Source organism: Spea bombifrons, chromosome 3 (assembly GCF_027358695.1).
Source record: "Spea bombifrons isolate aSpeBom1 chromosome 3, aSpeBom1.2.pri, whole genome shotgun sequence".
Classification (NCBI taxonomy): domain Eukaryota; kingdom Metazoa; phylum Chordata; class Amphibia; order Anura; family Pelobatidae; genus Spea; species Spea bombifrons.
Genome location: NC_071089.1, coordinates 1,914,912 through 1,928,064, shown reverse-complemented (window position 1 = coordinate 1,928,064; position 13,153 = coordinate 1,914,912). Strand labels below are relative to the sequence as shown.

At 46.8% G+C, this 13,153-nt stretch overlaps 1 protein-coding gene across 1 annotated transcript in view; it reads left to right on the top strand.

Annotated features, from left to right (window-relative positions):
- The window catches only part of BTBD9 (BTB domain containing 9), a 28,412-nt gene extending 23,453 nt beyond the window's left edge, over window positions 1-4,959 (top strand). The window contains exons 9-11 of the mRNA XM_053459543.1: window positions 1,354-1,461; window positions 3,270-3,348; window positions 4,690-4,959. Of these exons, the coding sequence (XP_053315518.1) occupies window positions 1,354-1,461; window positions 3,270-3,348; window positions 4,690-4,878 (376 nt within the window). The 3' untranslated portion in view covers window positions 4,879-4,959. The remainder of the gene's footprint in view (window positions 1-1,353; window positions 1,462-3,269; window positions 3,349-4,689) is intronic.
- Window positions 4,960-13,153: the final 8,194 nt, after the last annotated feature.

Here is a 13,153-nt window from a genome sequence, read left to right as displayed (position 1 = left end):
TGTTAAATAGTCCTTTTTTTAATGAAATATCCCCAAAACAGATAAACAGTGTTTTTTATCAAAATAAGCACGAGATATATTGGCGAGTTTAATAATTTTTATGCCCCCCGCATCTCGGTGATGTTTCCACGCGTCTGCCGCCCCGTCTCGTTCGGAATTTATCGCCGCGGGATTAACCCGTGAATATTCATGCCGGTAACGGACAGAACCTCGGCTGCTGCGGCTGAATAGTTCCCGGCCCCCGGGGGCCGTCTTATAGCACCTCGTTTACATAGAAAAAAAAGATAAATAATGCCAAAAACAACCACTTTCAGACGCTGTGAACGTTCCTGTCACCCAGCGAAGGGGCGCTGATCGCGGCTTCCTGTGTGATTATTATCAATGTAGTTCACTAGGTTCTAGAATTCTCATTATTATTATTATCGTTATTATTATTATCGTTATTATTATTATCGTTATTATTATTATCGTTATTATTATTATTATCGTTATTATTATCGTTATTATTATTATCGTTATTATTATTATTATCGTTATTATTATTATCGTTATTATTATTATTATTATCGTTATTATTATCGTTATTATTATTATTATTATCGTTATTATTATTATTATTATCGTTATTATTATCGTTATTATTAACGTTATTATTATTATTATCGTTATTATTATTATTATCGTTATTATTATTATTATCGTTATTATTATTATTATTATCATTGGTGTTATTAATATTATTATTATTATTATTGGTGTATTAACCCGGCGGTCGCGATGTTTGTAAATGTTAACGGGTTCTTTGTGTCCGCCGGCGGCGTGTCGGGGGAGAGGGCTCGTCGCGGGGAGACGGGTCTCAGCGTGCTGATAAATAAAAAATAATAAATGATAAATAAACCGTTTATTCTCCTTTAATGAGTTCTGAACTTTCTTTGAAGATTGTTGCCCCCCCCCCCCCCGATCCATAGCTTATCGCTTCACACGCTCTTTCTTCATGCGCGGCGCGTGGATCTCTCGTTGTCTCTCTGCATCGATTTGAGCCTCCGAGTGCAGACTGCTCGATGTGAATAGGAGAACGGGGCTCGCATAATGGGGAGGAATAATCCTGCAGATCCCGAGAGCATGAAATTAAGATGGCTGCTCCCGTGGTACAGACAGACAGTGGGGTATCGCGTGATTTAGCGTATCCGTAACATGCGCGTGGTTGGGCCGTAAGGGGCCGTGTAACTGAACGGCTGTAGTGGAGGTCAGTTGTTGGCGATTAGCGAGCCGCCTTCTCTCCGGGTCTCTTGACTCCCCTCCCTCCGATGAATGTTTTGTCTGATGCTCCGTCCCCCCCCCGTCTCTCCGCAGGTTGCTGTTATGGGATTGCGACGACCGCAGCTACAGTTACTACATCGAGGTTTCCACCGACCAGCAGCAGTGGACGACGGTCGCCGACCGGACGAAGGTCCCCTGCAGGTGATGATGATAACGATGGCCGCTATAAATATTGTCTCCTCGGCCGGGAGATATGTGCAGGGATTGGCTCGTAGAGCGTCTGCTGCCGAGGTGACGAGTCCATCCATCGCATCGTCCAACCTGCGCGCTCCTCTCGCTTCGTCCGCCCCGCTCAGCTCCTCGCGCTTCATCCTTAATCTCCGTCTCACAATAACAGCCTCTTCAGCCTCTCCACTTCGTCGTCATTTACCGGGGTTTCCTGAATTCTCGCCCCCCTTTTGATTTAAGTCAGAGAAAGTTTTCCAACTTTGATAAAAGTAATTTTAGTTCCGGGGCCGTCATCATCACCGGCGCCCCCCCCCCCCGGCAGCCATCATCTCCCTGACGGCTCTCCTTGTAGCTCTCGGAGCTGTAGGGCGAGACGTCTCGTCGGAGACGGTGTTTCTGCTCCTGTTTGCCGGGGAGAGCGCGGGGAAAGGTTATCTCGGCGTGATGGATGTCGGCCGGCGGGAAGTCCGCTCGTCACACGGAGCAGAGAACTTGTTATTGTGCTCTTTGGGCTGACGTCCGGAGAGCGCCGTCCGGAGGCTGTTTGTTGGCGGCCCTGATGAGCTCCGAGTCCCCGTCGTGGCCGCCAATTAGCGCTGCGGGCCGATGTTCTTGTCATCGCCTGAAATGCCGGATGTAAATTTATCCTTTTCTATAAAATGACATTAATAAAAGTCCCTAATTTCACTTTATTCCGCCTTAAAGGGCAACATCTCGAGCAAATCACACCCGCCAGCAGATCGGCCCCATCTGGCCCCCGACTAGTCTTTCTGTTCCTCCTCAAACCTTAATCAGTCGTTGGTCTCGTCTTAGTTTCAGGAGCCGTATGTCTATCCCATGCATGTTTAATACCCTCGCTGTATCACCCTCTACCACCTCTGCTGGGAGACTGCTCCACTTATCTACCACTCACCAATCATCACCAATCGCCTCCCTGCCTCGGTTAGGGTTATTTGGGGGGCATCATTTTTCCTCCTCCTCAGATGCCCCCCAGGTATTAGAATAACCCTCGCATCGCTGCCAATAAATGCATTCTCTGCTTTTAGGGGGAAAAACATGGATTTCAGGACATTCATGATGCCGTCTGGTCCATTCTTTATGCTTCATTAAAAACGCTACAAAACACGCTTTATATAAAAAGAATGACTCTCTTACATGCGCAGAGCGTCACCTCTGCGGCCCCCGAGGGCCGGGGCGCGAATATCTTGTGCTGAAGGTATGATTATCCGGAGCCGTCTCAGATTCAGAACCTCTCGCCTGTTATTTGGGGCAGGCGAGGGACGGCGTCACCTCCACGGCCCCCCGTTGGCCCTTCAGCCTTCAGAAAGCCAGCGTGGTGCGCCGTCGGCCGACGGCTTCATCACAAACACAGTTTCTCGTCCTTTTCCAATCTCCCCCCGTCTGAGGCCGGAGCCGCGGAGCTGGAAGGACATGCTTATTAGATCAGCAGAAAGGCACCGGCTAAGGGGGGCAGCGCGGACCACCGGGTTTGGAATAACAATGAGGGTCCCCTGGACCCCTGAGACGCTTTAACTACAAGAAGCGGGGGTCGGTGGTTTAAATCCACCCTGGGGTATGATGTCATATCTCAAAGGCACGCAGAGATCTCCCCGACATACCAGGCAGCACCGCCGAAGAGGGCAATTTGCCCCCCAGGTTTGCAGCAGGTGTACTGCCCCCCCCAGCCCTTCTGCCCCAGGGTAAACTGCATTGCTGCCTCCGCAGCCCATCTTTCAGAATATCCTCCCAGCGCATTGAGCTGTTTTGTTTTTCCTCCCCAGGTCATGGCAGACGATTACCTTCGACCGGCAGCCCGCCTGCTTTATCAGGATAGTGGGGACTCACAACACGGCCAACGAGGTAAGAGCTGGGGGGGGCGACCGGTGGGAGACGTTACCCATCAGCTGGTGGAAGCGCCGCGTTCTCGCGATCCTTTTACGTGAAACGTGTTTTTTTCCACGCCCTGAGAGTCCGAGCCGCGTTCATCCCGAGTGACGTCCGCGCTAAGGGAGTATTCACTAAACCGCGCGTCTCCGCCAGCCTCTCCCATTCTATAGAAATCAAATTAAGACGAATTGGTGGCCGGCGGCAACTTACTGAATATTGGGAAGAAATGGAACGTTATGGCGGAATACGCATTAAATGACTGCGGGGACGTTACTGCCCCGGCCCCTGTATAATGTATAGATAAATCAGTCACCCGGCCCCTGTATAATGTATAGATAAATCAGTCACCCGGCCCCTGTATAATATATAGATAAATCAGCGCCCCGGCCCCGGTATAATGTATAGATAAATCAGTGACCGCCCCCTGTATAATGTATAGATAAATCAGTGACCGGCCCCTGTATAATGTATAGATAAATCAGTGACCGGCCCCTGTATAATGTATAGATAAATCAGTGACCGGCCCCCTGTATAATGTATAGATAAATCAGTGACCGGCCCCTGTATAATGTATAGATAAATCAGTGATCGGCCCCTGTATAATGTATAGATAAATCAGTGACCGGCCCCTGTATAATGTATAGATAAATCAGTGACCGGCCCCCTGTATAATGTATAGATAAATCAGTGACCGGCCCCCTGTATAATGTATAGATAAATCAGTGACCGGCCCCCTGTATAATGTATAGATAAATCAGTGATCGGCCCCTGTATAATGTATAGATAAATCAGTGACCGGCCCCTGTATAATGTATAGATAAATCAGTGACCGGCCCCCTGTATAATGTATAGATAAATCAGTGACCGGCCCTCTGTATAATGTATAGATAAATCAGTGACCCGGCCCCTGTATAATGTATAATGTATAGATAAATCAGTGACCGGCCCCTGTATAATGTATAGATAAATCAGTGACCCGGCCCCTGTATAATGTATAATGTATAGATAAATCAGTGACCGGCCCCTGTATAATGTATAGATAAATCAGTGACCCGGCCCCTGTATAATGTATAGATAAATCAGCGCCCCGGCCCCGGTATAATGTATAGATAAATCAGCGAGCCGGCCCCGGTATAATGTATAGATAAATCAGTGACCGGCCCCCTGTATAATGTATAGATAAATCAGTGACCGGCCCCCTGTATAATGTATAGATAAATCAGCGCCCCGGTATAATGTATAGATGAATCAGCGCCCCGGTATGATGTATAATGTATAATGTATATGTAGTGATGGCGCTCTTGTCGTTGTCAGGTTTTTCACTGTGTTCACTTCGAGTGTCCGGCGCAGATTTTCTCCCACAAGGACGAAGTCAGCGAAGAAAGTGTGTCATCCACGCAGAGCCATGCCGCCCAGCAGGGGTTATCCGCAGCCCCTCGTACGTCACACGCCAACTCCCAGCATCCGCTGACTGAACAGAACCGCCGGGGGCCGCAGCAGTGACGGCAGAGACCGCGTCCCCCGTACCCTCCCTCTCGACGCGCTGGAAGTCGGCCCTCCGCCTCGTTTCTTGGAGGGAATTGAAGGCTCACAGCGAGAAAATTGCTCTTCAGTCTTCATTAAGACCCCCGCGGCCCCCCAGCGGAAACCTCGCGATGTGATTGGGCGGATTGAGACACAAACTAACCGCCTCGCAGCGGAGCCCAACTAATAGAGGAATCGATTGCTTTCCGGGCCGCTAATAGATCGGATTCTCAGCCGCTGTTATTATTATTGATCGTTATTGATTTTTTTCTCCGGAGCGGGGGGGGGTTTCTGCCTCGTTTTCATGCGTTTTCCGGGTTTATTTCTCTCTTATGATAAAATCCCGGGATCAGATGGGGTGAAAATGCCGTTTATCGGCTGGACGCGGTGTACGAAGCGCTTGATCCGGTGACGCCGGGGGCCGCCCCCCCCCCCCGGAGACCCTGTACATATAGATGTAGTTTATTTTCCTTGATGAGTATATGAAGTCCCGGCGTCTCCGTACAGCGAAACCCATAGACTCCGCGGGGCCGGCGGAGGGTTACCGTGCAATCATATCGGGCGACGCACATTAAGCGAGCGCGCCCCACTTTGTGTTTTTATGTTACAATTTATTAAATTCATCGTGAAGTTTATTTAAAATAAGTGCGATAACAGAAGAGCCGGTGCTGGATGTGCGTATTTATCATATGTCATAAATATCTAACATACATTCACATCTACACGTATGTGACACGTATGTTTGCAGAAGCAGATAGCCCGGGGCCCTATTTTGGGGGCTTATTCGCTAAGCAGCGAGCTGCCGGTCGTATTTAATCCGGAAAGGGTTTTTTCGTTGGATGACGTCGATGGCGGCTCGTTCTCGCGGTTACTCTGAATGTTAGTTATTGTGAAATGCAGTAAATGCGGAAAAAAAAATGTCTTGTTTCTTCTTTTTAAATGCGGGTGATGTGTGATGTGTGTCGCCGAGTCGTAACTGACGGCCGTGATAGGTTTATTTTGCCTCCTTACAGCAAATACTGGGGTGCAGGCCAGCGGTGGCGCATGCCCGAGAGACAGCGGCTTCCGCCCGAGCTCGATCCTCGTTAGCCCGGGCATCAATTCAATGCCGTCTGTGTTTAAGTCACTAAACTAAAAACCCTTCCATCCCACGAAGAGTTAATGGTTTTCGCGGCACTAAACCTTTACAGTGTCTGCTGCCGGCGCCTCCTGATCAGGTCGCCTTTATACTCGGCGGCTGCGTCGGGGGGGGGATCCGCAGGATAAATCCACAAGGGAAGGGGTAATAAGACCGAGGAACTCACTTTATAGAACAGATCGAGTCACCGGCTGCAAACACGACTTCAAAAAAAAAAAAAGATCTTGCGTTTTCATAAAACAGGTAAAATGTTAAGGAGATCGGCGGCGGGGAGCGACGGCCGTCAGAGCCTCTGCTGTGGGAGGCAGCCGGGAGGGTGACCGGCCGCTTACTTTCTTCTAAGTCAGCCCAAAAATAAGGGAGCGCCGGTTCATGCAGACCTCTGTTACGGTGCTCCCCCCCAAAGCGCACCTGCTATTGACGCTGTGCCCCGGGGTATGATGTCATACATACCTCACACTCCCACCATCGGAATAAGGAAAGAGATGGGGAGAAGGGGAGAGAGAAAGAGAAAAGGAGAAAAGGGAGAGATGGTGGCCGCAGCAGCGCATGGGTTCCATCTGAGAAGCCACCAAACACCTCTCGCCCGTCCTGCTTAAATATATTTCAATTCTTACCCGAGTCCGGCCCTCTTTGACCAACGAGGAGCAGCGCCAGGGACTGCTCCTTCTCGTCAGATGACTTGTCGTATGGAGACGGATGTGCTCTGATTTACAGATTCCCCCCCCCGTTAAGCCGAGCCCCTTCCTTTTCCGCAGGGTAGAGGCGTAGCGCGGGCTCCGTACGCGGAGTAGTCTGTGCCTGCGCCGACACCTGGCGTCTCTGACCAGCAGTCACACAGACCTGGGACAGACCTCTCATTGGACAGTTGGACGTTTCAACCTGCGTGAGAGTTTCTGTAGCTGATGAACAAAATGTGATAAATATCCAGACCCAGCTCCGGATTTGTAGGAAACGATGCGGCTGCCTGAACATTCAAAGCAGTATTTCTGATGAAAAACCATAAAAAACGTTCACATCGCTACCTTCTAATAGAATGCGGCGGATTCTTCTATCTAGAAGCTGGAATAGTTTCTCTTCAGTGTTCAGACAGCGTTCATGTGATTGGTTGCTGCTAATCCCAGCGTCTGGAAGGGAAGTTTTGTATCTTGCTAGAAGCATACTGAGGTACACTTCCTGTCTTCACTGGGGGCAGGTCAGGGGTGGGGCTAAATGAAACAAAATAATTCCAATAACTAAAGAATGCCTGCGCCGATTTGCATGCGGTAAAGGGCTTCGGGGTCCTCGTGACACGGGCTTCCATATGGATGTAACATGAAACCTGGGCCGGAGGGGTCCGTGAGGTCTCAACAAAATAATATATTTTCATCATAGGACCGGCGCTGCCAGGTTACTGCTCCGTCGTGTTTCGTGTTTCCGAAGTATCTTCCTTTGTTAATTTTCGTTTTGTCGTTTTTCGATTTGTGGCTTTTGGTGAATTTTTTGCAGCCCCCCCCCTTCCCAGCGTTTATTTAGTACGATCCGCGAACGGCTTCTGGAACGTTCTGTTCTTTCAATAAACCTAAAAGCATTTTGAAAACGCCTGCCAGGACGGCTCGCCTCATTTCTCCGGCAAACTCTGCTTTTCTCCGATCGTTCTGGAGGTTAATCGCCAAACGAAGTTTTCAATTAAGTTGATTTTCTAAGGAAATAGAGTGGTGGGAAGCCTCAGAGAACCGGGAGGAAGCCTATAAAGGTAATTTTGGCCAGTCCGGGCCGTGTCGTCCCCCATCCTGAGTTAACTTTTTTTTTAAAACTTTTAAGCAAACGTTACTCATAATCGTCACGGCAACCAATTAAAAAACAGCTTCAATGACCCACCACCGATCTCTTCCTGGCGCCTACTTTTCCTCGCTGACAGAACGGCCGCCAGGAGACGCTCATAAAGCATTACTGTAAGATTTGGGTGAGAAAGAAGCTTTGTAGAAAAAATACGTTTCCAAAAGGATTCCTGTTTTCTTTTTTACCCCAGTTGTAGTTTTTGCCCCATAATATAAAGTTTTCAGGCAGCTGCATATCAGCCGTTTGTATGATTCTCGCTCTGTTATCTGACCCCCGATCTACTAAACCCCCCGACTCCTTATCATACTGCCTGTGGGGAACAATAGAATGGCTCGGTCTTAATCTACCAGACAGACTCTCTGACTAATGAAAGTCTATGGAGGAACGGACTTCATTAGCATCGCCATAAAGCATCAGCTCAGTGTGGTGATTGAGCCGGGACCCTCGTGGAGTCCTTCGCGATATACATATTCGCTGAACAATTAGATGACTGCTGCTTGGATGGTGCATAGAGGAGGATTTGCTCACCGATGCTGCCTCTTATTCACCAAGGTGCGCCAAATGAGCACCCAGGGGCCGATAACGCGCATACAGGGTTTGATTTTTATAGCAGTGACTTAAATCAACATAAAGGAAGGCGAGATAAGAACTTAAAGCTTGATGCGTCTCGTATTGGAGGAGAAGGTGGTCCAGCTGAAGGAAGACGTTCCTCTCCGTCCAGCCGTGGTCCTGGGACTCCACCACGTTCTTCCATCAAATTATTTCCTTAAAATTCAGAAATGGCGCACGGAGGGTTTTGCATTTGTCAGCTTCGTCGGTTTTCTGTCCTGCGGGTTTATTTACGGCCCTCGGTGACCTGCGGAGACGCCCAGGATGGGTCATCTTTAGGGTTTTGCAAACTTTGTTTCTAACACACAGGCGTTCAAGGGGTTAAAATTTCTTGCGCAGGGTAGGCATCCCCATAGAAGATACCCGTTTAGAGGGTAATATCTGCTGCTGTTTATAAACGGCCGGGACGTGGAACACTTTGACGGAGACACCCAGATCGGTCGGCAGATCGGCCCCATTCGGCCCCCATCTTGTCGCCCGTTTTTCCTGCTGTAAAGACTCAAACCTTAATCAGTCGTTGGTCTCGTCTTAGATTCAGGAGCCGTATGTCTACCCCATGCATGTTTAATACCCTCACTGTATTACCCTCTACCACCTCTGCTGGGAGGCTGTTCCACTCATTACCCACTCTGACTCTCTAGTGTTAGATTCTGGTCTGTTGTTGTAACTTTTCTCCTCCTTTGAAATAAATTCCCTCCTGTCCTTTGTTAAATCTCTTTATGTATTTAAATGTCTCTCCCCCACCCCCCCCTCTCTCCTCTCCTCTCCCTCTCCTCTCCCCGTCTCTTTTTAAATGCAGTTATTGCCGAGGCTCTATACTGTATATATATATAAAATGCCGCGTTTGTCTGGTGTGGATCCTGAAGGATAAATGGAGATGTATTGTATATCGTGTTAAATCAGGAAGGCTGCTGATGTCAGCGTGATGTCATTATCTTGCTGCCTTGGCGCTGTGAGCGGAGTCTGTCGCTCTCCGGGTTATTTGAGGCTCTCGCTTCGCTCGCCAGAAGAGCTCTCTCCGCGTTACCTGCTCATCAGGAAAGTAAATTCATATCTGAGCGGCTCGTAAAGTGCTGAGGAGGGCGCTGATCGGATTAAACAAAGTGCAAGGAAAAAAAAACGCCATTAACCCCGCGGCTTCCGGACAAGAAAATGCAGACTGCGGCCCCTGCAGAAAATATATGCACCCCACTGGCACTCATGGGGTTAAACCTGCACTGCGGATACGGCTGATTGAAATGTCTAAATATCTCCTACCTCCCAAATTCTACCCTCGGCCAATCAGGAGGCTGGATTTTAGAGAAATCTGCGTGAAAAAAGAGGATTTTTTAAATATTAAAATGACAAAAATATAAAGCATGGTTTATAAACTACCCCCCCCCGCTTCCAGCTTCTGCTTTTCTCTCCTCTCTCTTTATCTCCTCTTCCCTCTCTCCCTAAAAGCCCCGATAATGTGTATAGAAACAGCAGGGAACGGCTTTATAAATTAAACGGGGGAAATAAAATCCTTCTTCTAAATGCCCCACCCAGGTACACAGATAGCCCCGCCCCAGCCCCACCCCAACCACACCCACAAAACAAGCTCCCTCATTCAATGTTTGCACATCGTGGGGCCTGCGAAGCTCCTGATACTTCATCATCATCACCACGTCCTACGCTGCTTAACCAGGTTCTCAAACGGTTAAAAATACCCCCCCAGGTGGCTGACACTTCTAGTCGGCACACGAGCAGTTAACGTTTATGTGATTTTGCCGCGTTTTATGGACCCCGCAGTTACTTGTTGGAGTCGATTAAGTTTAATGACGCGTTTGATCTCATATTTAATGGTAAACAATAAAAAAACTCACGGAAATGCATTCAGATAATTTAGAGAAATATTCCGGTCGGCGGATTCTTAATATTCAGGCGTTTATTGGCTCTAAGGCCTCGGACGCGCCTGCGTGTAAAATACCGGCCCACCTCGGCCGGGAGGCAGATGCCACCCGCAAGAGACAGATCAGATTTAAAGCCAATGGGCAGAGCTACAGGTAATAATACGATCTTTACGCTGTACCGGTCAACGTATAGATCAAGAGCGGCTACGAACTCCCGCGTCACAGAAAAGATCCCAGGGGGCTTAAAAAACATAATGCGCCCCCCAAAAAATAGTCTATTGGGGGGAGGGCAAGAGGCCATAATCTAAAACAACAGGCTGAGATGGGATGGAAGGAGGTTTTACTTTACTGAGGGACTGGTAGATAAGTGGAACAGCCTCCCGGCAGAAGTGGTAGAGGGTATTAAACATGCATGGACCGATGAAGCCGACAATCAGGTATTTTATTTAGGACAATAATTAGGTATTTTAGCTCGTTGGTATCCCCCCCCCCCACGCTCTTACACTCTTGCCCATTCCCCCCACCCCCCCCCAGCCGGGTTTTGCTGCCACTTGGGTGGTTTGGGGGATTTATCGCCGGTCGCGGCTCTGAATACCGGGGAGGGGCTGTAAACGGCTGCTTTGTTCGGTAAATATGATTTTTATACCGATATATACTGTATTTATGATGTCATCAGCCAGGGGGAGCAGAATTTATAGAAGTGACAGAAACGCCGTTACATTCACCGCCGAGAAAAAAAAGAATAAAAATGATTTTAAGGCGGAATCCCAGGAACGGCTGATATTATTAAACGAATTGGGTTTATTTAGAATTCTTTGCATGTTGAGGGGGGGCGGCGGCCGGCGCCCATGCGCAAATAATTTAGAAAAAGACAATTTTTTGCAAATTTACTTAGAAAAAATTGCTTATAAAATGTTTTTTTTTAATCTATTTACATTTCTTTTTCCTTTTTTTTTTCTTTATTATTTACTTTTTTACATTTTTTTCCCCAGGATAGAGCAGCAGGGTCTCTCTTGTAACCCTTTAGATGTCAGACACGGTGGCATCAGAAGGCCCCGTTTGATTATTTTATTTTTCCATTTTTTTTAATAAAATTATAAAAATGTAATATTTTAAATATTTAGAAAAATACTTTTTTATTATTATTTTTGAACGTGGACAGAGTCTATTGAATGGCTGTTTGAAGCATCCAGTCAGCTCTGGAGCTGCAGCTTCTCCTGAAGGTCAGTTACTTGATCTTTTTTTATGTTTTTTTGTAATATGTAGCCGCTCGCTCCCCTTGCTGCCTCCATGTTTTCTCACCCCATAAACTACTATTACCCTTTCGGTTTAGCTGAGGGGGGGTTCTCGTTAACCTGTCGGCGGCCGTAACATGAGATCTAAATCAGATATATGATACCTAAAGGCTCCGTGGCATTTACTTTGGGGGCGTTTGGATGACCTTGAAGTCGCGCATGGATATACTGGCCTGGGTCTGATATGTAATAAAAATAAAACATCGTCAGATATTGACGAGCGGAGATTACAGAGCCAATTACTGACCTCGAGAGCCAAAGAATATATTGAAACAGCAGCCGGGGACGGAATGAGCTGCCAATCGCAAAGTGATTGACGAGGAAGCGGATACGGCGGCCGAACTCCTCGCGGGGAGATCCGCGCCGCTTACAGACGCTACCCAACCGAAGAATGTGCCGGTGTGTGCGTGCGCGTGAGCGATACTCTGTACATATACACGTTACAGGCAACACCGACACTGAAATTCCCTACAAAACCGATGGCAAGGAAAAACAAGAAAAATTCAGAAAAAAAAATACCAAAAAAGATTATTTTTACTTGTTTATCATTTGATGCAAGAAAAGTGATAGTTAAGGAATATTTCATTTGAAACAGAAATACAGATTTAAATTACATTTTTTTTGTTATTTTTTTTTACATTTTTTGGATATTTTTTAACCCTCTAAGCACCGGACTGTTTTTAATTTTTGTACTCTTTGTGACGATGGCGGTTTACTGAACCCACACAAATTATATATTGGGGTGTTTTTTTTCAGGACAAGAAGAGCTTTTTTGTTTTAAAATACCATTATTTTGATCATATCATCTAAGTTACTATAAAAAAAAATGGTGAAAAATTTTAAAAAGAATCCTAACCTGCTAATATTTGTCCTGAGTTTAGAAATACCCAATATTTTTATGTTTTTTGCACATTTCGGGACAATGAGCACAAATGGCAAATTGCTATTTAAACTTTGTTTTTTCAGATCGGGTTATCCTGGGCTCATGTCCTATTTGGGACATCTTTAAAGCCGGTCAGTTCCATTCACCTCCATCAAACCATATAATTTTAACTCTTTTCATGCAGTAATTCTACCACCAGTCTTTGTCCAATGTTGTAGTAATAATTTTTTTAGTACTTGAAAAGTGTTAAAATACCATCATTTATGAAGAGAAACCGGTCAAACTAAACAGGACACTTGGCAGGTATGCTAATCTATGAGCGCTAGGTGTAGATGTTATAGATTTCTATAATTCTGAACAAAATATTCACATCCGTCATTTACGATGGCGGGAATCCCACCTTTTCTCAAGGAAATTGCCTGAATATCTGGGTGACATTTTTCTGTAAGAAAAACAAAATCCCCCCCCCCCAAAAAAAAACTGCCCAGGCAGAAAACTCCAGGTTATCACAGTGAATGAAAACTTTTTTTTTTTTGGAAAGCCTTGCTACAGTTACCATGGTAACCGCCTGGCTGTTTCTGCTGAATTTGACATTTCAATTTGTATTTTACTTGGCGGTTTCATAGATATTTGT